The 22,969-nt window shown below is 47.4% G+C and overlaps 1 protein-coding gene across 5 annotated transcripts; it reads right to left on the bottom strand.

Moving 5' to 3' along the window:
* Window positions 1-1,285: 1,285 nt before the first annotated feature.
* On the bottom strand, window positions 1,286-20,189 carry LOC120019639 (multivesicular body subunit 12A-like). Of its 5 annotated transcripts, XM_038963015.1 has the most exons (11): window positions 20,058-20,189; window positions 19,406-19,504; window positions 15,958-16,041; window positions 15,403-15,502; window positions 14,221-14,350; window positions 13,819-13,959; window positions 8,685-8,797; window positions 6,648-6,706; window positions 5,602-5,661; window positions 1,800-1,838; window positions 1,286-1,491 (listed from the first exon to the last, which is right to left on the bottom strand). In XM_038963015.1, the coding sequence occupies exons 2-10, from the start codon at window positions 19,502-19,504 to the stop codon at window positions 1,815-1,817; spliced, it is 810 nt and encodes a 269-aa protein (XP_038818943.1). In that variant the 5' UTR covers window positions 20,058-20,189; the 3' UTR covers window positions 1,286-1,491; window positions 1,800-1,814. The 5 variants fall into 5 exon arrangements, with proteins under 5 accessions (XP_038818943.1, XP_038818927.1, XP_038818960.1 ...); XM_038962999.1 differs by lacking the exons at window positions 1,286-1,491; window positions 1,800-1,838 and adding an exon at window positions 3,516-4,611; XM_038963023.1 differs by lacking the exons at window positions 1,286-1,491; window positions 1,800-1,838; window positions 5,602-5,661 and adding an exon at window positions 5,707-5,996.
* Window positions 20,190-22,969: the final 2,780 nt, after the last annotated feature.

Here is a 22,969-nt window from a genome sequence, read left to right as displayed (position 1 = left end):
AGTTATAAAACTGTCTCAATTAATATAATCCAAAATGACAAAATATTATTATTGTTAGAAGTTGAAATAATGGCACAGATGCTCTTTTTTTCTGGAACACTGCAACAGGCTACGATTACTGCAACAGGCTACGATTACTGCAACAGGCTACGATTACTGCAACAGGCTACGATTACTGCAACAGGCTACGATTACTGCAACAGGCTACGATTACTGCAACAGGCTACGATTACTGCAGGTGACAAGTCTAAGCATTGTGCCAGCTTGCCTTCTGGCTGCAAGATCTTCTATCCAACCAACTCCGGAGAGAAATGGATCCCCACAACGTCTCTTTCTGTCAATCTATGTGTTGAGTCTGATTACAGGGGATATGGGAGGTTCACATTTTGTTTCTTCTATAACCCGTAATGGAATCTCATAATACCTGTTTGATCATGGCGTAAAGGGGGTGTAGCTAACGACACACCCATTTACTAATGGTACACAACATGTCAATTAAATATTTTTTATTTTATACTTATATTGCATGCAAGGCACAATAGACACATTCAATTTAATCAGTTATATATCCTTCATTGGTTATTTTAAAAACACCATGAAATTACCCATGTTTCACGACACAAACATGATAGTAACATTTTCACATTGCAACTTTAAGAATGTTTTTTTGGTGTCCCTAAACGTTCCATTTAAAAAATTACGATAAATAAGAGAGAGAGAGTGATTTTTAAAAGTACACAAGTTCCTTCCATAAAGGTATATTGATGTAAGTTTGTTTTATAATTTGAACACATACATTTTACATTAGTCTTAACTAGAGAAACAAACATGCAATTCTGAAAACGATAAACTCTCATGTAGTTTAGTTGTTGTTGTTAACCAGATCTGTACCTTTTTCGAGGCTTTCTCTTTCCCACCCGCCTTTTGTCGATTTCGGTGTAAGTTTTTGAAAAATCTCTGCAAATGCTACTCCTGCAACTGCTGCTACTCCTGCTCCTGCTACTCCTGCTGGTATTCCCAAAGCTAGTACCGATACTCCTGCTGCTGCTCCTCCTGCTACTCCTCCTAGTACTGCTGCTAGTACACCTTCTGTTACTCCTGCTCCGATTGCTGCTCCTTCTCCTGCTGCTACTTCTCCTGCTCCTTCTGCTGCTGCACCTCCTCCTCCTGCTGCTCCTCCTTCTGCTGCTACTCCTGCTACTGCACCTCCTTCTGCTGCTGCACCTCCTCCTCCTGCTGCTCCTTCTGCTGCACCTCCTGCTGCTCCTCCTCCTGCACCTCCTCCTCCTCCTACTCCACCTCCTCCTGTTACTACTCCTCCTCCTGCTGTTTCAGTAGTGTCTGAAGCTGTACTCTTCATCCTCTGGACATCCTCACATTGTGTGGTCACAGACTCAGAAGAGAACTCTTCTATAAACACCTCTTTGGTGTTTCCTGTTGCACTCATCCCTGCTCCAGTCTTCCCCAGCTGAATGATCCCCAGACCAGATACTGAAAAAGACCGTTACAGACAACAAGCTTTAAAAGACATGTCTTTTCCTTGGTTATCCTCCCTGTATGTAATGGAGGTGAGTCAGACTCAAGCTCTTCTGATGAGGTACTACCTGAGGTATAAAATACGTGTCACCCTCAGCTTGAGACAGAATGTCCTCTTGGCCTAATGGTTAAGGTGTTGGTTTTCTATGCGGGAGGGTTCAGATCTGACTGGTGACATGGATGTCAAGTGGAGAGGGCACCACTAAATATATGTAGAGGGAACCAATCAATACTTACTGTTAACGGGACCGATCAATACTTACAGCCAGGGGAATGGGTCATCGTATCTCTCTCCCCCAAATCTGTTGAGATATAAAAAGAGGACATTGTTGTTATTATTGTACCAGAACAAGCTCTGCTGGAACATCACTACAACACGGACACATGCTGACCTCTACAAGATGCCATACCAGAACAAGCTCTGCTCGAACATCACTACAACACGGACACATGCTGACCTCTACAAGATGCCATATCAGAACAAGCTCTGCTCGAACATCACTACAACACGGACACATGCTGACCTCTACAAGATGCCATATCAGAACAAGCTCTGCTCGAACATCACTACAACACGGACACATGCTGACCTCTACAAGATGCCATATCATTTAGCATTGTCGGAACTAGAAGCACAAGCATTTCGCTACACTCGCATTAACATCTGCTAACCATGTGTATGTGACAAATAAATTTGATTTTGATTTGATATCTTTCTCCTGGTGGCGGAATCTGAAATGACATCACCTTGGCAGTGAGCCGTACCTGTAATATTATAATTATGCTTCATCTAATGCATTACAACCACTACTCCACTAATACAGCTTCTGCTACTAGGTCTTACTGACTGGGGAATACCACTGGGATTATCTATAGACAATGTCTTTCAGTCCTGAGAAGATGTGTTCTGGGTTCAGGAAACTGGCCCACAGTAAGACACTGGTAACACTGGCACGCTTAGTACCACGGTTTAAAAATAGGTCTTCCGTTATCAAGTTTATAGAGGTGGTAAAATAATTAGGAAAAGGATCTATGAAAGGAAGAAAGAGAGCCAGGATTATGCAAAGAGTTGACGTGCGTGTGGTCAGGATTCTCCACAGCCAGTAGTATTGGTGTTAGTGATCGACAATCTGCTGTGGGTCTGCAGCTGGATCCACGCGTGTTGTTCAGATGGGTGTGAACCTACAACACCCGATGTCACAGGAAGCCAAAAAGATCATCAAGGACAACAACCATCCGAGCCACTGCCTGTTCACCCCGCTATCATCCAGAAGACGAGGTCAGTACAGGTGCATCAAGGCTGGGACCGAGAGACTGAAAAACAGCTTCCATCTCAAGGCCATCAGACTGTTAAACAACCGTCACTAATAGAGAGAGGCTGCTGCCAACATACAGACTCAAATCTCTGGCCACTTTAATAAACGGACTTAATAAATGTATCACTAGTCACTTTAAATAACGCCACTTTAATAATGTTTACATATCCTACATTACTCATCTCATATGAATATACTGTATTCTATACCATCTACTCCATCTTGCCTATGCCGCACGGCCATCTCTCATCCATATATTTATATGTACATATTCTTATTCATCCCTTTACATTTGTGTGTATAAGGTAGTTGTTGTGAATTTGTTAGATTACTTGTTAGATATTACTGCATTGTCGGAACTAGAAGCACAAGCATTTCGCTACACTCGCATTAACATCTACTAACCATGTGTATGTGACCATTAACATTTGATTTGAACTATACAGTAGTTTACACACTGAATGACAGTTCAGAGGGGAATCCAATGTAGTAACACAACCTGCCCACTACATGGCAATAAAAAAGTAGTGACCAGTAGTTCTAATTCATCATTCTATGGCAGTGACATCCCAGATTTTGTATTTTTTGATTGTGTCTTCTGCAGTACAGCATGAACACAAGATAAGAAACTGTCAAAATTGAATGATTCTGGATTACAAAATATTATTACAAAGTTTTATTAGAAGTTAAACATCTGCACATTATTTCATCTTTTTATGGAACGCTGGAGTAGCCTAGGATTACCGCGGAAGCAGATGGCAAATTTAAACGTTACCTTTGTTTTGCATTTAAATTGACAAAGTGGTTGCAGGATCTTCTATCCACCTGACTCCGGATCGAGTTGAATCCCCAAAACCTGAATTTTCCGTCGACTGGTGCACCTAGTGTGGATACAGGTGAAAGCTACAGACTCTGAGGTTCAGATTGTGTTACGGGTTATACACGGAAACAAATCTCCTATCACCTGTTTGAACGTGCAGAAAAGTGGGTGTGTCTATCAGTCCGAGCGTAAGTGTCAGCAGTCGCTGTGTTTACATGTTTAATCTCCCTGTGACAGATATCACACGTTCCTTAATAGCAAACCATTTGAGAACGGTACACACGTCAAATGATTTGGTATTTTATTTGTTTATACTTGCATGCGAGGCACAATATACAGATACGACCAGTTACAGGTAACCATACTTCCTTATTCTTTTTAAACCATGAAATGACCCATGTTTCACCACAGAGACATACCAGTAACATTATTTACATTGAAAGTGTAACAACATTTAGTTTGGTCCCTAAACATCCCAATAAAGAAGAAGATCCATAGCCTGACGTTAACAGGTCCACCACAACAGGTTCCTTCCATTATTCTAACAAGAGAAACAAGCATACCCTGCCAGACAACGTTCTCTTCTCCCTCAAAGAGTCATCTCTAACATATATAACTGGTCCCATATACGGGGCGTGAGAATGACATGTGTGAGAGTTTAGAACACGGAATAAGAATGTCGGTACAATGGAGTTGTGAAGGAACTCTGGAATGCAGAATGACACTTCTGTTCTAGTCAGTCATCTTCTAGGCACTTGGACATTGATTATCATTTCATGACCCCGACATATCACATTGAACCCCGTAGTGTTGTGGGTCGAGCAGGCCGCCGTTGTTGAGGTCGGAGTTGAAAGGTCATTGAGCTTAAGAGGTGCTTCCTGGGGTGAGAGGTCTGGTTCTCTTGGCTGCGTTTTCCTCCACGGTGAAAGTGTAGTTGTACTGTAAACACACAACATGGAAAATACACTACAACGGACCCCACAGTAACACAATCAATACCACAACATGGTCGACACACTACAACGGACCCCACAGTAACACAATCAATACCACAACATGGTCGACACACTACGACGGACCCCACAGTAACACAATCAATACCACAACATGGTCGACACACTACGACGGACCCCACAGTAACACAATCATTACTACAACATGGTCGACACACTACGACGGACCCCACAGTACCACAATCAATACCACAACATGGTCGACACACTACAACGGACCCCACAGTAACACAATCAATACCACAACATGGTCGACACACTACGACGGACCCCACAGTAACACAACATGGCCGACACACTACGACGGACCCCACAGTAACACAATCAATACCACAACATGGTCAACACACTACGACGGACCCCACAGTAACACAAACAATAACACAACATGGTCGACACACTACGACGGACCCCACAGTAACACAATCAATAACACAACATGGAAAATACACTACAACGGACCCCACAGTAACACAATCAATAACACAACATGGTCGACACACTACGACGGACCCCACAGTAACACAATCAATACCACAACATGGTCGACACACTACAACGGACCCCACAGTAACACAATCAATACCACAACATGGTCGACACTACGACGGACCCCACAGTAACACAATCAATACCACAACATGGTCGACACACTACGACGGACCCCACAGTAACACAATCAATACCACAACATGGTCGACACACTACGACGGACCCCACAGTAACACAACATGGTCGACACTACGACGGACCCCACAGTAACACAACATGGTCGACACTACGACGGACCCCACAGTAACACAACATGGTCGACACTACGACGGACCCCACAGTAACACAACATGGTCGACACTACGACGGACCCCACAGTAACACAATCAATACAAAAATACCGTGCGCACACACACACACCTACCTCATTTTCAATGTCCTGGACAGACTTGATGCGAATGTTGTTCAGAGTGTTTGTTGGGGTCTAGGAGGAAAGAGGGGGAGGAGAGAGAGACAGTTTAGACTCATGGTATTTTAGAGTGTTTGTTGGGGTCTAGGAGGAAAGACGGAGGAGAGAGAGTTTAGACTGGTGGTATTTTAGAGTGTTTGTTGGGGTCTAGGAGGAAAGAGAGGGAGGAGAGAGAGACAGTTTAGACTCATGGTATTTTAGAGTGTTTGTTGGGGTCGAGGAGGAAAGAGAGGGAGGAGAGAGAGACGGTTTAGACTCATGGTATTTTAGAGTGTTTGTTGGGATCTAGGAGGAAAGAGGGGGAGGAGAGATGGTTTAGACTCATGGTATTTCAGAGTGTTTGTTGGGGTCTAGGAGGAAAGAGGGAGGAGAGAGAGACAGTTTAGACTCATGGTATTTTAGAGTGTTTGTTGGGGTCTAGGAGGAAAGAGAGGGAGGAGAGAGAGACGGTTTAGACTCATGGTATTTTAGAGTGTTTGTTGGGGTCGAGGAGGAAAGAGGGGGAGGAGACATGGTTTAGACTCATGGTATTTTAGAGTGTTTGTTGGGGTCTAGGGGGAAAGACGGAGGAGAGAGAGTTTAGATTGGTGGTATTTTAGAGTGTTTGTTGGGGTCTAGGAGGAAAGACGGAGGAGAGAGAGTTTAGATTGGTGGTATTTTAGAGTGTTTGTTGGGGTCTAGGGGGAAAGAGGGGGAGGAGACATGGTTTAGACTCATGCTATTTTAGAGTGTTTGTTGGGGTCGAGGAGGAAAGAGAGGGAGGAGAGAGAGACGGTTTAGACTCATGGTATTTTAGAGTGTTTGTTGGGGTCTAGGGGGAAAGAGAGGGAGGAGAGAGAGACAGTTTAGACTCATGGTATTTTAGAGTGTTTGTTGGGGTCGAGGAGGAAAGCGAGGGAGGAGAGAGAGACAGTTTAGACTCATGGTATTTCACCACTGGAAGTAAAAGTAGTCCATGTCACTTTACCAGTAAAACGATGGTGGTTGGTATTTCAACTTACCGTGCCGTTGGTTTGGGTCTTGAACTTGGGGTGCAGAGTGAAGGGAACACCATCTATGGCTGGAGAGGGAGGGAGGGAGAGAAGACAGGTGGAGGGGAAAGAGATGGAGGGTAGAAAGAGTGAGAGAGAGGGATGGTAGGAGGAGAGGGAGGGTGGAGAGAGGTATTTGGTATTTTGGTAGGATCCCCATTAGCTGTTGTAAAAGCAGCAGCTACACTTCCTGGGGTCCACAACACATGAAACATGACATAATACACTTCCTGGGGTCCACACAACACATGAAACATGACATAATACACTTCCTGGGGTCCACACAACACATGAAACATGACATAATACACTTCCTGGGGTCCACACAACATGAAACATGACATAATACACTTCCTGGGGTCCACACAACATGAAACATGACATAATACACTTCCTGGGGTCCACACAACATGAAACATGACATAATACACTTCCTGGGGTCCACACAACATGAAACATGACATAATACAGAACATTAATAGACAGGAACAGCTCAAGGAGAGAACTACATACATGATCAATACACTACAATGGACCAGGGAGGTGTGTGTGTGTGTGTGTGAGAGATGATAGGTAGAGAGAGGAAGGTAGGTAGAGAGGGGAAGGTAGGTAGAGAGAGGAAGGAAGGATAGGTAGAGAGTGGGTAGGTAGAGAGAGGAAAGATAGGATAGAGAGTAGAGGTAGAGAGAGGAAGGTAGGTAGAGAGAGGAAGGATAGGTAGAGAGAGGAAGGATAGGTAGAGAGAGGAAGGTAGGTAGAGAGAGGAAGGATAGGTAGAGAGAGGAAGGTAGGTAGAGAGGAAGGTAGGTAGAGAGAGGGAGGATAGGTAGAGAGAGGGAGGATAGGTAGAGAGAGGGAGGATAGGTAGAGAGAGGGAGGATAGGTAGAGAGAGGGAGGATAGGTAGAGAGAGGAAGGTAGGTAGAGAGAGGGAGGTAGGTAGAGAGAGGAAGGTAGGTAGAGAGAGGAAGGTAGGTAGAGAGAGGGAGGATAGGTAGAGAGAGGAAGGATAGGTAGAGAGAGGGAAGGTAGGTAGAGAGAGGAAGGATAGGTAGAGAGAGGAAGGATAGGTAGAGAGAGGAAGGATAGGTAGAGAGAGGAAGGTAGGTAGAGAGGGGAAGGTAGGTAGAGAGAGGAAGGTAGGTAGGTAGAGAGAGGAAGGTAGGTAGAGAGAGGGAGGTAGGTAGAGAGAGGAAGGTAGGTAGAGAGAGGAAGGTAGGTAGAGAGAGGAAGGATAGGTAGAGAGAGGAAGGTAGGTAGAGAGGGGAAGGTAGGTAGAGAGAGGAAGGATAGGTAGAGAGAGGAAGGAAGGTAGGTAGAGAGAGGATAGGTAGAGAGAGGAAGGTAGGTAGAGAGGGGAAGGTAGGTAGAGAGAGGAAGGATAGGTAGAGAGAGGAAGGAAGGTAGGTAGAGAGAGGAAGGTAGGTAGAGAGAGGGAGGATAGGTAGAGAGAGGAAGGTAGGTAGAGAGAGGAAGGTGGGTAGAGAGAGGGAGGATAGGTAGAGAGCAAAAGGTAGGTAGAGCGAGGAAGGATAGGTAGAGTTAGGGAGGATAGGTAGAGAGAGGGAGGATAGGTAGAGAGAGGGAGGTAGGTAGAGAGGGAGGATAGGTAGACAGAGGAAGGATAGGTAGAGAGAGGAAGGATAGGTAGAGAGAGGAAGGATAGGTAGAGAGAGGAAGGTAGGTAGAGAGGGAGGATAGGTAGAGAGAGGAAGGATAGGTAGAGAGAGGAAGGTAGGTAGAGAGGGAGGATAGGTAGAGAGAGGGAGGTAGGTAGAGAGAGGAAGGTAGGTAGAGAGAGGAAGGTAGGTAGAGAGAGGGAGGATAGGTAGAGAGAGGGAGGATAGGTAGGGAGAGGAAGGTAGGTAGAGAGAGGGAGGATAGGTAGAGAGAGGGAGGATAGGTAGAGAGAGGGAGGTAGGTAGGTAGAGAGAGTCAGTACATCAGTCTTTATAACATGTACAGTATCTGTCTCTTTTCTAGAAGTGTTTTCTGAATTTTCGTCAACCTGAGATGCCGTAGATGTTGCTGCTGTCAACCACTTTGTCCAGAGTGTCGTTCAATTGGAGGTTGCTGTGGCGATGGCTGAGCTTCCTGCCAGGGGGCATGGGTGGAGCGTTGCTATGGACACAGGGAGACCTAAGTCAGTCTGTGGAATTCTGAGTTGAAGTTTACCATCACTCTCACCTGGCTCTGAGATTCACCTGGCCACAGAGAGAGGGTTACCATCACTCTCACCTGGCTCTGAGATTCACCTGGCCACAGAGAGAGGTTTACCATCACTCTCACCTGGCTCTGAGATTCACCTGGCCACAGAGAGAGGGTTACCATCACTCTCACCTGGCTCTGAGATCCACCTGGCCACAGAGAGAGGTTTACCAACACTCTCACCTGGCTCTGAGATCCACCTGGCCACAGAGAGAGGGTTCCCAACACTCTCACCTGGCTCTGAGATCCACCTGGCCACAGAGAGAGGGTTCCCAACACTCTCACCTGGCTCTGAGATTCACCTGGCCACAGAGAGAGGGTTACCATCACTCTCACCTGGCTCTGAGATTCATTTGGCCACAGAGAGAGGGTTACCATCACTCTCACCTGGCTCTGAGATTCACCTGGCCACAGAGAGAGGGTTACCATCACTCTCACCTGGCCACAGAGAGAGGTTTACCATCACTCTCACCTGGCTCTGAGATTTACCTGGCCACAGAGAGAGGGTTACCATCACTCTCACCTGGCTCTGAGATCCACCTGGCCACAGAGAGAGGGTTCCCAACACTCTCACCTGGCTCTGAGATTCACCTGGCCACAGAGAGAGGGTTACCATCACTCTCACCTGGCTCTGAGATTCACTTGGCCACAGAGAGAGGGTTACCATCACTCTCACCTGGCTCTGAGATTCACCTGGCCACAGAGACAGGGTTACCATCACTCTCACCTGGTTCTGAGATTTACCTGGCCACAGAGAGAGGGTTACCAACACTCTCACCTGGCCACAGAGAGAGGGTTACCATCACTCTCACCTGGCTCTGAGATCCACCTGGCCACAGAGACAGGGTTACCATCACTCTCACCTGGTTCTGAGATTTACCTGGCCACAGAGAGAGGGTTACCAACACTCTCACCTGGCTCTGAGATTCACCTGGCCACAGAGAGAGGGTTACCATCACTCTCACCTGGCTCTGAGATCCACCTGGCCACAGAGAGAGGGTTCCCAACACTCTCACCTGGCGCTGAGATTCACCTGGCCACAGAGAGAGAGGGTTACCATCACTCTCACCTGGCTCTGAGATTCACCTGGCCACAGAGAGAGAGGGTTACCATCACTCTCACCTGGCTCTGAGATCCACCTGGCCACAGAGAGAGAGGGTTACCATCAGGGGTTATAGTTAGAGAGATGTCCTGTGTAGGTCCTATCTGGTTAATATAAGTTAACCAGGCCAGTAGCCATACACCCAGATCTGAGTCTCTCACCTGAGAGCTACCTGGACAGCAGGTGTACAGTACCTGGGTCTGAGAGGTAGCAGCCTCACCTAACCTAGTCTCACCTGGGTGGAAGGTCTAAGGTAACAGCCTCACCTAACCTAGTCTCACCTGGGTGGGAGGTCTAAGGTAACAGTCTCACCTGGGTGGGAGGTCTAAGGTAACAGTCTCACCTGGGTGGGAGGTCTAAGGTAACAGTCTCACCTGGGTGGGAGGTCTAAGGTAACAGTCTCACCTGGGTGGGAGGTCTAAGGTAACAGTCTCACCTGGGTGGGAGGTCTAAGGTAACAGTCTCACCTGGGTGGGAGGTCTAAGGTAACAGTCTCACTTGGGTGGGAGGTCTAAGGTAACAGCCTCACCTGGGTGGGAGGTCTAAGGTAACAGTCTCACCTAACCTAGTCTCACCTGGGTGGGAGGTCTAAGGTAACAGTCTCACCTGGGTGGGAGGTCTAAGGTAACAGCCTCACCTAACCTAGTCTCACCTGGGTGGGAGGACTAAGGTAACAGTCTCATCTGGGTGGGAGGTCTAAGGTAACAGCCTCACCTAACCTAGTCTCACCTGGGTGGGAGGTCTAAGGTAACAGTCTCAACTAACCTAGTCTCACCTGGGTGGGAGGTCTAAGGTAACAGCCTCACCTAACCTAGTCTCACCTGGGTGGGAGGTCTAAGGTAACAGCCTCACCTAACCAAGTCTCAGCTGGGTGGAAGGTCTAAGGTAACAATCTCACCTGGGTGGGAGGTCTAAGGTAACAATCTCACCTGGGTGGAAGGTCTAAGGTAACAGTCTCACCTGGGTGGGAGGTGTAAGGTAACAGTCTCACCTGGGTGGGAGGTCTAAGGTAACAGTCTCACCTGGGTGGGAGGTGTAAGGTAACAGTCTCACCTGGGTGGGAGGTGTAAGGTAACAATCTCACCTGGGTGGGAGGTGTACGGTAACAGTCTCACCTGGGTGGGAGGTGTATGGTAACAGTCTCACCTGGGTGGGAGGTGTACGGTAACAGTCTCACCTGGGTGGGAGGTGTACGGTAACAGTCTCACCTGGGTGGGAGGTCTAAGGTAACAGCCTCACCTAACCTAGTCTCACCTGGGTGGGAGGTCTAAGGTAACAGTCTCATCTGGGTGGGAGGTCTAAGGTAACAGCCTCACCTAACCTAGTCTCACCTGGGTGGGAGGTCTAAGGTAACAGTCTCACCTGGGTGGGAGGTCTAAGGTAACAGTCTCACCTGGGTGGGAGGTCTAAGGTAACAGCCTCACCTGGGTGGGAGGTCTAAGGTAACAGTCTCACCTGGGTGGAAGGTCTAAGGTAACAGTCTCAACTAACCTAGTCTCACCTGGGTGGGAGGTCTAAGGTAACAGCCTCACCTGGGTGGGAGGTCTAAGGTAACAGTCTCACCTGAGTGGGAGGTCTAAGGTAACAGTCTCACCTGGGTGGGAGGTCTAAGGTAACAGCCTCACCTAACCTAGTCTCACCTGGGTGGGAGGTCTAAGGTAACAGTCTCAACTAACCTAGTCTCACCTGGGTGGGAGGTCTAAGGTAACAGCCTCACCTAACCTAGTCTCACCTGGGTGGGAGGTCTAAGGTAACAGTCTCACCTGGGTGGGAGGTCTAAGGTAACAGTCTCACCTGGGTGGAAGGTCTAAGGTAACAATCTCACCTGGGTGGAAGGTCTAAGGTAACAATCTCACCTGGGTGGAAGGTCTAAGGTAACAGTCTCACCTGGGTGGGAGGTGTAAGGTAACAGTCTCACCTGGGTGGGAGGTCTAAGGTAACAGTCTCACCTGGGTGGGAGGTCTAAGGTAACAGTCTCACCTGGGTGGAAGGTCTAAGGTAACAGTCTCACCTGGGTGGAAGGTCTAAGGTAACAGTCTCACCTGGGTGGGAGGTGTAAGGTAACAGTCTCACCTGGGTGGGAGGTCTAAGGTAACAGTATCACCTGGGAGGGAGGTCTAAGGTAACAGTCTCACCTGGGTGGGAGGTCTAAGGTAACAGCCTCACCTAACCTAGTCTCACCTGGGTGGGAGGTCTAAGGTAACAGTCTCACCTGGGTGGGAGGTCTAAGGTAACAGCCTCACCTAACCTAGTCTCACCTGGGTGGGAGGTCTAAGGTAACAGTCTCAACTAACCTAGTCTCACCTGGGTGGGAGGTCTAAGGTAACAGCCTCACCTAACCTAGTCTCACCTGGGTGGGAGGTCTAAGGTAACAGTCTCACCTGGGTGGGAGGTCTAAGGTAACAGTCTCACCTGGGTGAAAGGTCTAAGGTAACAATCTCACCTGGGTGGAAGGTCTAAGGTAACAATCTCACCTGGGTGGAAGGTCTAAGGTAACAGTCTCACCTGGGTGGGAGGTGTAAGGTAACAGTCTCACCTGGGTGGGAGGTCTAAGGTAACAGTCTCACCTGGGTGGGAGGTCTAAGGTAACAGTCTCACCTGGGTGGGAGGTCTAAGGTAACAGTCTCACCTGGGTGGAAGGTCTAAGGTAACAGTCTCACCTGGGTGGGAGGTCTAAGGTAACAGTCTCACCTGGGTGGGAGGTGTACGGTAACAGTCTCACCTGGGTGGGAGGTGTACGGTAACAGTCTCACCTGGGTGGTAGGTGTACGGTAACAGTCTCACCTGGGTGGGAGGTGTACGGTAACAGTCTCACCTGGGTGGGAGGTCTAAGGTAACAGTCTCACCTGGGTGGGAGGTGTACGGTAACAGTCTCACCTGGGTGGGAGGTGTACGGTAACAGTCTCACCTGGGTGGGAGGTCTAAGGTAACAGTCTCACCTGGGTGGTAGGTGTACGGTAACAGTCTCACCTGGGTGGGAGGTCTAAGGTAACAATCTCACCTGGGTGGGAGGTGTACGGTAACAGTCTCACCTGGGTGGTAGGTGTACGGTAACAGTCTCACCTGGGTGGGAGGTGTACGGTAACAGTCTCACCTGGGTGGGAGGTGTACGGTAACAGTCTCACCTGGGTGGGAGGTGTACGGTAACAGTCTCACCTGGGTGGGAGGTGTACGGTAACAGTCTCACCTGGGTGGGAGATGTAAGGTAACAGTCTCACCTGGGTGGGAGGTGTACGGTAAATGTTCTTACCTGGGTCTGAGGGGCAGTGGAGGAGAGGTCTGGTCCAGGGATAGATACCTTGCTGAACAGGTGAGGGTGTACTGTACATGGGTCTGAGGGGTAGTTTCCGGGGTCTGAGGGGGTAGTTACCTGGGTCTGAGGGGGTAGTTACCGGGGTCAGGGGGGGTAGTTACCTAGGTCAGAGGGGGTAGTTACCTGGGTCAGAGGGGGTAGTTACCTGGGTCAGAGGGGGTGGTTACCTGGGTCAGAGGGGGTAGTTACCGGGGTCAGAGGGGGTAGTTACCGGGGTCAGAGGGGGTAGTTACCGGGGTCAGAGGGGGTAGTTACCGGGGTCTGAGGGGGTAGTTACCGGGGTCTGAGGGGGTAGTTACCTGGGTCTGAGGGGGTAGTTACCGGGGTCTGAGGGGGTAGTTACCGGGGTCTGAGGGGGTAGTTACCGGGGTCTGAGGGGGTAGTTACCTGGGTCAGAGGGGGTAGTTACCTGGGTCAGAGGGGGTAGTTACCTGGGTCAGAGGGGGTAGTTACCGGGGTCTGAGGGGGTAGTTACCGGGGTCTGAGGGGGTAGTTACCTGGGTCTGAGGGGGTAGTTACCTGGGTCTGAGGGGTAGCGGAGGGGGGTTCTGGTCCAGGGAGAGCTGACGGAGGTCAAGGCTGAGGCTGCGAGGCTTTGCCTGGGGTAGAGGGCTGGAGAAGGGCCCCTTCTTACACCACATCACATAGCCATGCATGTCCCTGAGACAGACAGGACAACACACCAGTTAGGACAGACACACCAACCCCTGGTCTCCCAGACACACACTGAGAGTAGCTCTATGGAGGATCTTCACTGAAATGTTGTTCTTTTGTCCAGGACCAAGCTACATTAGTGGGATGTTTGTGTGTGTGTCTCTCCGCGTCACTCTCTCTCTCTGTGTGTGTGTGTGTGTGTGTGTGTGTGTGTGTGTGTGTGTGTGTGTGTGTGTGTGTGTGTGTGTGTGTGTGTGTGTGTCTGACCCTAAACAGGTGTAGTGCTGCAGCATCCTCCTAGTCTTAGCCGTCAGTTTGATGTCCAGTACAGCGGTCTCCACACCGCCCACTGGCACCATGCGGACACACACACGCTTCTTCTTAGACACAGAGGCCCCTGGACACACACACACACACGGACGGACACACACACACACACACACACACACACACACGGACGGACACACACACACACACACGGACGGACACACACACACACGGACGGACACACACACACACATTTTTGAATACTTCAAAAATCCAGTTAAAAATGAAGATTCAGAGGGCATATAGATCAAAGTTCCTATAGATGTCTGGTCTTAGCCATCCAGAACATAATCACACATTCATCACGTTGTATGAAACATGACAAAAACCACCTAAACAACTACTTTTTATTAACTTGCAGTAGTCGCTTGTTAATAAATGAATTATGAACATTTTCCAAGCATCTGTAAAACATGTCTCAGTGTTCCTCCAGGTGTTCAGGTATTTAATAAGCATCTGTAAAACATGTCTCAGTGTTCCTCCAGGTGTTCAGGTATTTAATAAGCATCTGTAAAACATGTCTCAGTGTTCCTCCAGGTGTTCAGGTATTTAATAAGCATCTGTAAAGCATGTCTCAGTGTTCCTCCAGGTGTTCAGGTATTTAATAAGCATCTGTAAAACATGTCTCAGTGTTCCTCCAGGTGTTCAGGTATTTAATAAGCATCTGTAAAACATGTCTCAGTGTTCCTCCAGGTGTTCAGGTATTTAATAAGCATCTGTAAAAGCATGTCAGTGTTCCTCCAGGTGTTCAGGTATTTAATAAGCATCTGTAAAGCATGTCAGTGTTCCTCCAGGTGTTCAGGTATTTAATAAGCATCTGTAAGGCATGTCAGTGTTCCTCCAGGTGTTCAGGTATTTAATAAGCATCTGTAAAACATGTCAGTGTTCCTCCAGGTGTTCAGGTATTTAATAAGCATCTGTAAAACATGTCTCAGTGTTCCTCCAGGTGTTCAGGTATGTAATAAGCATCTGTAAAGCATGTCAGTGTTCCTCCAGGTGTTCAGGTATTTAATAAGCATCTGTAAAACATGGCAGTGTTCCTCCAGGTGTTCAGGTATTTAATAAGCATCTGTAAAACATGTCTATGTGTTCTACAGGTGTTGAGGTTCTACAGGTACTCACTAGGCTCCAGGTGTTCAGGTATGTAACAGTACCCATGAGGAACAGTCTCCTTGTCTGAGATCACCTGGACATCTGATACTACCATACCACCTGACATGTCCTAGAGAGGGGGGAGATGTCATTTAGGCATGTGGCGTGCATGTGACTGTCTGAGTCCGTGTGTGTGTGTGTGTGTGTGTGTGTATAACACACCTTGCTGTAGCAGAGGAAGTAGCCAGCCTTCATGGCGAAGCTCCGTGTGTGTGTGTGTGTGTGTGTGTGTGTGTGTGTGTGTGTGTGTGTGTGTGTGTGTATAACACACCTTGCTGTAGCAGAGGAAGTAGCCAGCCTTCATGGCGAAGCTCCGTGTGTGTGTGTGTGTGTGTGTGTGTGTGTGTGTGTGTGTGTGTGTGTGTGTGTGTGTGTGTGTGTGTGTGTGTGTATAACACACCTTGCTGTAGCAGAGGAAGTAGCCAGCCTTCATGGCGAAGCTCCGTGTGTGTGTGTGTGTGTGTGTGTGTGTGTGTGTGTGTGTGTGTGTGTGTGTGTGTGTGTGTGTGTGTGTGTATAACACACCTTGCTGTAGCAGAGGAAGTAGCCAGCCTTCATGGCGAAGCTCCGTGTGAAGTTAGCAGCAGCTCCATCCTCAGTTACACTAATCTAGAAAGAGTGAGAGGGGGGAGAGAGACAGAGAGGAGAGAGACAGAGAGAGAGGAGAGAGAGAGGGGAGAGAGAGAGGGGAGAGAGAGAGAGAGGGGAGAGAGAGAGGGGAGAGAGACAGAGAGAGGGGAGAAAGAGAGAGGGGAGAGACAGAGAGAGAGGAGAGAGAGAGGGGAGAGAGACAGAGAGAGGGGAGAAAGAGAGAGGGGAGAGAAAGAGAGAGAGGAGAGAGAGGGGAGAAAGAGAGAGGGGAGAGACAGAGGGGAGAGAGACAGAGAGAGGGGAGAAAGAGAGAGGGGAGAGAGACAGAGAGAGGAGAGAGAGGGGAGAGAGACAGAGAGAGAGGGGAGAGAGAGAGAGGGGAGAGACAGAGAGAGAGGAGAGAGAGAGAGGAGAGAGACAGAGAGAGGGGAGAGAGAGAGGGGGGAGAGAGACAGAGAGAGATAGAGGGGAGAGAGACAGAGAGAGGGGAGAGAGACAGAGAGAGGGGAGAGAGAGAGGGGGGAGAGAGACAGAGAGAGGGGAGAAAGAGAGAGGGGAGAAAGAGAGAGGGGAGAGAGACAGATAGAGGGGAGAGAAACAGAGAGAGGGGAGAGAGGCAGAGAGAGGGGAGAGAGACAGGGAGAGGGGAGAGACAGAGAGAGACAGAGAGAGGGGAGAGAGACAGAGAGAGGGGAGAGAGACAGAGAGAGGGGAGAAAGAGAAAGAGTGAGAGGGGAGAGAGACAGAGACAGAGACAGTAGAGAGAGACAGAGAGAGGGGAGAAAGAGACAGAGAAAGAGTGAGAGGGGAGAGAGACAGAGAGAGGGGAGAGAGACAGAGAGAGGGGAGAGAGACAGAAAGAGAGAGGGGGGAGAGGGAGAGAGAGAGGGGGAGAGAGAAAAAGGGTGAGAGACACAGAGGGTGTGAGAGAGAGACACACAGAGGGTGAGAGGGAGAGAAAGAGGGTGAGAGGGAGAGAAAGAGGATGAGACACTACACACAATATTGAGAATTACTGACCTCTTACTGTCTATGAGCCTTTATGCTCATAGACAGCAAACAGCGGGAGGCAGGGCTTTCTCCTATAGATCTCCATCTTTATGGAACGGTCTGCCTACCCATGTGAGAGACGCAGACTCGGTCTCAACCTTTAAGTCTTTACTGAAGACTTATCTCTTCAGTAGGTCATATGATTGAGTGTAGTCTGGCCCAGGAGTGTGAAGGTGAACGGAAAGGCTCTGGAGCAACGAACCGCCCTTGCTGTCTCTGCCTGGCCGGTTCCCCTCTCTCCACTGGGATTCTCTGCCTCTAACCCTATTACAGGGGCTGAGTCACTGGCTTACTGGTGCTCTTTCATGCCGTCCCTAGGAGGGGTGCGTCACTTGAGTGGGTTGAGTTACTGACGTGATCTTCCTGTCTGGGTTGGCGCCCCCCCTTGGTTTGTGCTGTGGTGGAGATCTTTGTGGGCTATACTCGACCTTGTCTCAGGATTGTAAGTTGGTGGTTGAAGATATCCCTCTAGTGGTGCGGGGGCTGTGCTTTGGCAAAGTGGGTGGGGTTATATCCTTCCTGTTTGGCCCTGTCCGGGGGTATCATCGGATGGGGCCACAGTGTCTCCTGACCCCTCCTGTCTCAGCCTCCAGTATTTAAGCTGCAGTAGTTTATGTGTCGGGGGGCTAGGGTCAGTTGGTTATACCTGGAGTACTTCTCCTGTCTTATCCAGTGTCCTGTGTGAATTTAAGTATGCTCTCTCTAATTCTCTCGTTCTCTCTTTCTTTCTCTCTCGGAGAACCTGAGCCCTAGGACCATACGTCACGGCAAACCGGGCATGATGACTCCTTGCTGTCCCCAGTCCACCTGGCCTTGCTGCTGTTCCAGTTTCAACTGTTCTGCCTGCGGTTATGGAACCCCTACCTGTCCCAGACCTGCTGCTTTCAACTCTTAATGATCGGCTATGAAAAGCCAACTGACTTTTATTCCTGATTATTATTTGACCATGCTTGTCATTTATGAACATTTTGAAAATCTTGGCTCTCTCTAATTCTCTCCTTCTCTCTTTCTTTCTCTCTCTCGGAGGACCGGAGCCCTAGGACCATACGTCAGGACTATCGGGCATGATGACTCCTTGCTGTCCCCAGTCCGCCTGGCCTTGCTGCTATTCCAGTTTCAACTGTTCTGCCTGCGGTTATGGAACCGCCACCTGTCCCAGACCTGCTGTTTTCAACTCTTAATGATCGGCTATGAAAAGCCAACTGAAAATTATTCATGATTATTATTTGACCATGCTTGTCACTTGTGAACATTTTGAACATCTTGGCATAGTTCTGTTATAATCTCCACCCGGCACATCCAGAAGAGGACTGGCCACCCCTCATAGCCTGGTTCCTCTCTAGGTTTCTTCCTAGGTTTTGGCCTTTCTAGCCACCGTGCTTCTACACCTGCATTGCTTGCTGTTTGGGGTTTTAGGCTGGGTGTCTGTACAGCACTTCGAGATATTAGCTGATGTACGAAGGGCTATATAAAATAAACTTGATTGATGCTGTCTGACCTCTTACTGTCTCCTCGATGAGCCTTTATGTAGTCTGACCTCTTACTGTCTCCTCTGAGCCTTTATGTAGTCTGACCTCTTACTGTCTCCTCTGAGCCTTTATGTTGTCTGACCTCTTACTGTCTCCTCTGAGCCTTTATGCTGTCTGACCTCTTACTGTCTCCTCTGAGCCTTTATGTAGTCTGACCTCTTACTGTCTCCTCTGAGCCTGTATGTAATCTGACCTCTTACTGTCTCCTCTGAGCCTGTATGTAATCTGACCTCTTACTGTCTCCTCTGAGCGTTTATGTAGTCTGACCTCTTACTGTCTCCTCTATGAGCCTGTATGCTGTCTGACCTCTTACTGTCTCCTCTGAGCCTTTATGTAGTCTGACCTCTTACTGTCTCCTCTATGAGCCTGTATGCTGTCTGACCTCTTACTGTCTCCTCTGAGCCTTTATGTAGTCTGACCTCTTACTGTCTCCTCTATGAGCCTGTATGCTGTCTGACCTCTTACTGTCTCCTCTGAGCCTTTATGCTGTCTGACCTCTTACTGTCTCCTCTGAGCCTGTATGTAATCTGACCTCTTACTGTCTCCTCTGAGCCTTTATGTAGTCTGACCTCTTACTGTCTCCTCTATGAGCCTGTATGCTGTCTGACCTCTTACTGTCTCCTCTGAGCCTTTATGCTGTCTGACCTCTTACTGTCTCCTCTGAGCCTTTATGTAGTCTGACCTCTTACTGTCTCCTCTATGAGCCAAGCCTTAATGTAGTCTGACCTTAAATTATTTCAATCTATTTCCTACTTCTTCTGCCTGTATCCCTCCTCCCTGACTCCCTTCCTCTCACTCCCTACCAGATTGAAGTCTTTGGGACAGGTGCTGCTGTTGGAGGCCCAGGCCACTGCCGTCACCGGCCTGTTGTGGGCGCCACCACCGTGCTCCATCAGAGACATCTGTAGAAGAGGAGAGGAGATGGACAGGAAGGGAGAGAAGAGAACAAAGGGGGAGGAGAGAAGCGGAAGAAGATAAGGGGCAGAGGAGGTTATCATGACAGTTGTTCCTGAATAAATTATCTTAAGGATTGTCAACAATGCGACGTTCTCCATTTCTCCCAACAACCACTGCTCTAACAGACAGAACATCGTGGAGCAACTATCATGGTATAGCTGTGAAAATATACAATTACTTTGCCAGATTTCCATATTAATATTTGGCTTTGCTAGCATAACAAAGGAATGGTTGTTTTGACAGGTAACTGCCAACATCCAGTCAAGAAATAAAACTAGCAAACTGAAACTAGCTAAAAACGGTGATTTGATCACTAAACCTCGGCATTAACATTAGCTATAAATGGCCCATTGTTAGGAAAATAGCTAGCAAGTTAGCTAACCTAGCTTGCAGCTAGCTAACATTTGTTTGACAGGTGAGTTAAACATATTTTTTCCTTCACGTTTCGGGGAGATTTCACTCAGTTTTCAAAAATCCTCGTAAAAACATGGTACTTACTCTGTTTTCCGTTTCCACCTTTCTCGCTTTAGACTGTAGATGAAGTCAGGTAAACAACTTTTTAGAGGCGAGCAAGAACTTCTTATGACTTTTCCTCGTCTCCTTTCCAGGAAATACAGGAGATTCTACGACTACTATTCCCATCAAGCACCGGGACATGACAAATGATTACGCCAGCACTGCCGAAGAGGATGAGCTTGATTTTCACCTCAGCGCCAGATGGCGCTACTGTCCTGAAATAATATTGTTGAACGCGTCCTTGCTATCTCCCTTTACTTGTTGCTGTAATCTATGCAAAGGGTCTAAATGCTGTGGCATTTAATTGTGTGATTTATGTTTGGTGTTTGGAGAAGGAGAGAGAGGAGGAAAGATAATTAGACCTATATAATTACTTGACACATTGGAAAGAATTAACCAAAAAACAGCAAACTGGAATGCTATTTGACCCTGAACAGAGAGTAAACAGTGGCAGAATACCTGACTACTGTGACTGACCCAAAATTAAGGAAATTTTTGACTATGTACAAACTCAGTGAGCATAGCCTTGCTATAGAGAGAGACCGCCGTAGGCAGACCTGGCTCTCAAGAGAAGATGGGCCATGTGCACCTGCCCACAAAATGAGGTGGAAACTGAGCTGCACTTCCTAACCTCCTGTCAAATGTATGAGCATATCAGAGACGCATATTTCCCTCAGATTACACAGACCCACAAAGAATTTGGAAACAAAGCCAATTTTGATGAACTCTCATATCTACTGGGTGAAATACCACAGTGTGACATCACAGCATCAGGATTTTGACCTGTTGCCACAAGAAAAGGGCAACCAGTGAAGAACAAACACCTTTTGTAAATACAACCCATATTTATGTTTATAAAGTATATGTTTATGTTCATAATGACATTTGAAATGTCTCTATTCCTTTGAAACCTTTGAGTGTAAGGCAGTACAAACAAAAGACACACAGATATATACTGTCAGACAGACACACAGATATATACTGTCAGACAGACACACAGATATATACTGTCAGACAGACACACAGATATATAATGTCAGACAGACACACAGATATATACTGTCAGACAGACACACAGATATATACTGTCAGACAGACACACAGATATATAATGTCAGACAGACACACAGATATATACTGTCAGACAGACACACAGATATATACTGTCAGACAGACACACAGATATATAATGTCAGACAGGCACACAGATATATACTGTCAGACAGACACACAGATATATACTGTCAGACAGACACACAGATATATAATGTCAGACAGACACACAGATATATACTGTCAGACAGACACACAGATATATACTGTCAGACAGACACACAGATATATAATGTCAGACAGACACACAGATATATATACTGTCAGACAGACACACAGATATATACTGTCAGACAGACACACAGATAAATACTGTCAGACAGACACACAGATATATAATGTCAGACAGACACACAGATATATACTGTCAGACAGACACACAGATATATAATGTCAGACAGACACACAGATATATACTGTCAGACAGACACACAGATATATACTGTCAGACACACACACAGATATATACTGTCACACAGACACAGAGATTTATATACTGTCACACAGATATATATACTGTCACACACAGAGATATATATACTGTCACACAGATATATATATACTGTCACACAGATACTGTATATATATACTGTCACACACAGATACTGTATATATATACTGTCACACAGAGATATATATACTGTCACACAGATATATATATACTGTCACACAAACACACATATATATATATACTGTCACACACAGAGATATATATACTGTCACACACATAGATATATATATACTGTCAGACAGACACACAGATATATACTGTTACACACACAGATATATATATACTGTCACACAAATACAGATATATATATACTGTCACACAGATACTGTATATATATACTGTCACACACACAGATATATACTGTTACACACACAGATATATACTGTTACACACACGGATATATACTGTTACACACACGGATATATACTGTTACACACACGGTCAAATGCAGAGAGAGAGGGGCATACAGCGCATTTCGGAAAGTATTCAGACCCCTTGGCTATTTCCACATTTTGTTACGTTACAGCCTTATTCTAAAATTAATTAAATAGTTCCCCCCCCCCTCATCAATCTACACACAATACCCCATAATGACAAAGAAAAAGCAGGTTTTTAGAATTTGACATATTGCATTTACATAAGTATTCAGACCCTTTACTCGGTACTTTGTTGAAGCATCTTTGGCAGCGATTACAGCCTTGAGTCTTCTTGGGTATGACGCTACAAGCTAGGCACAGCTGTATTTGGGGAGTTTCTCACATTCTTCTCTGCAGATCCTCTCAAACTCTGTCAGGTTGGATGTGGAGCGTTGCTGCACAGCTATTTTCAGGTCTCTCCAGAGACGTTCGATCGGGTTCAAGTCTGGGCTCTGGCTGGGCCACTCAAGGACGTTCAGAGACTTGTCCCGATGCCACTCCTGCGTTGTCTTGGCTGTGTGCTTAGGGTTGTTGTCCTGTTGGAAGGTGAACCTTCGCCACAGTCTGTGGTCCTGAGTGCTCTGGAGCAGGTTTTCATCAAGGATCTCTCTACTTTGCTAAATTCATCTTTCCCTCGATCCTGACTAGTCTCCCAGTCCCTGCCGCTGAAAAACATCCCCACAGCATGATGCTGCCACCACCATGTTTCACCATAGGGATGGTGGCAGGTTTCCTTCAGATGTGACGCTTGACATTCAGGCCAAAGAGTTCAATCTTGGTTTCATCAGACCAGAGAATCTTGGTTCTCATGGTCTAAGAGTCTTTAGGTGCCTTTTGACAAACTCCAAGCAGGC

This window comes from Salvelinus namaycush, chromosome 2, assembly GCF_016432855.1.
Source record: "Salvelinus namaycush isolate Seneca chromosome 2, SaNama_1.0, whole genome shotgun sequence".
Classification (NCBI taxonomy): Eukaryota; Metazoa; Chordata; class Actinopteri; order Salmoniformes; family Salmonidae; genus Salvelinus; species Salvelinus namaycush.
The sequence above is the reverse complement of the archived record's forward strand: the minus strand, read 5'-3'. Positions and strand labels throughout refer to the sequence as shown.

Excerpts from the sequence above, each read along its gene's own strand:
- LOC120019639 (XM_038962999.1), bottom strand. The coding sequence starts at position 19,504 with ATGTCTCTGATGGAGCACGGTGGTGGCGCCCACAACAGGCCGGTGACG. Across the intron at positions 15,503-15,957 it reads ACTTCCTCTGCTACAGCAAG|GACATGTCAGGTGGTATGGT; the intron begins GTGTGTTATACA and ends CCCCCTCTCTAG. Across the intron at positions 4,612-5,601 it reads TCCAGGACATTGAAAATGAG|TACAACTACACTTTCACCGT; the intron begins GTAGGTGTGTGT and ends GTGTGTTTACAG.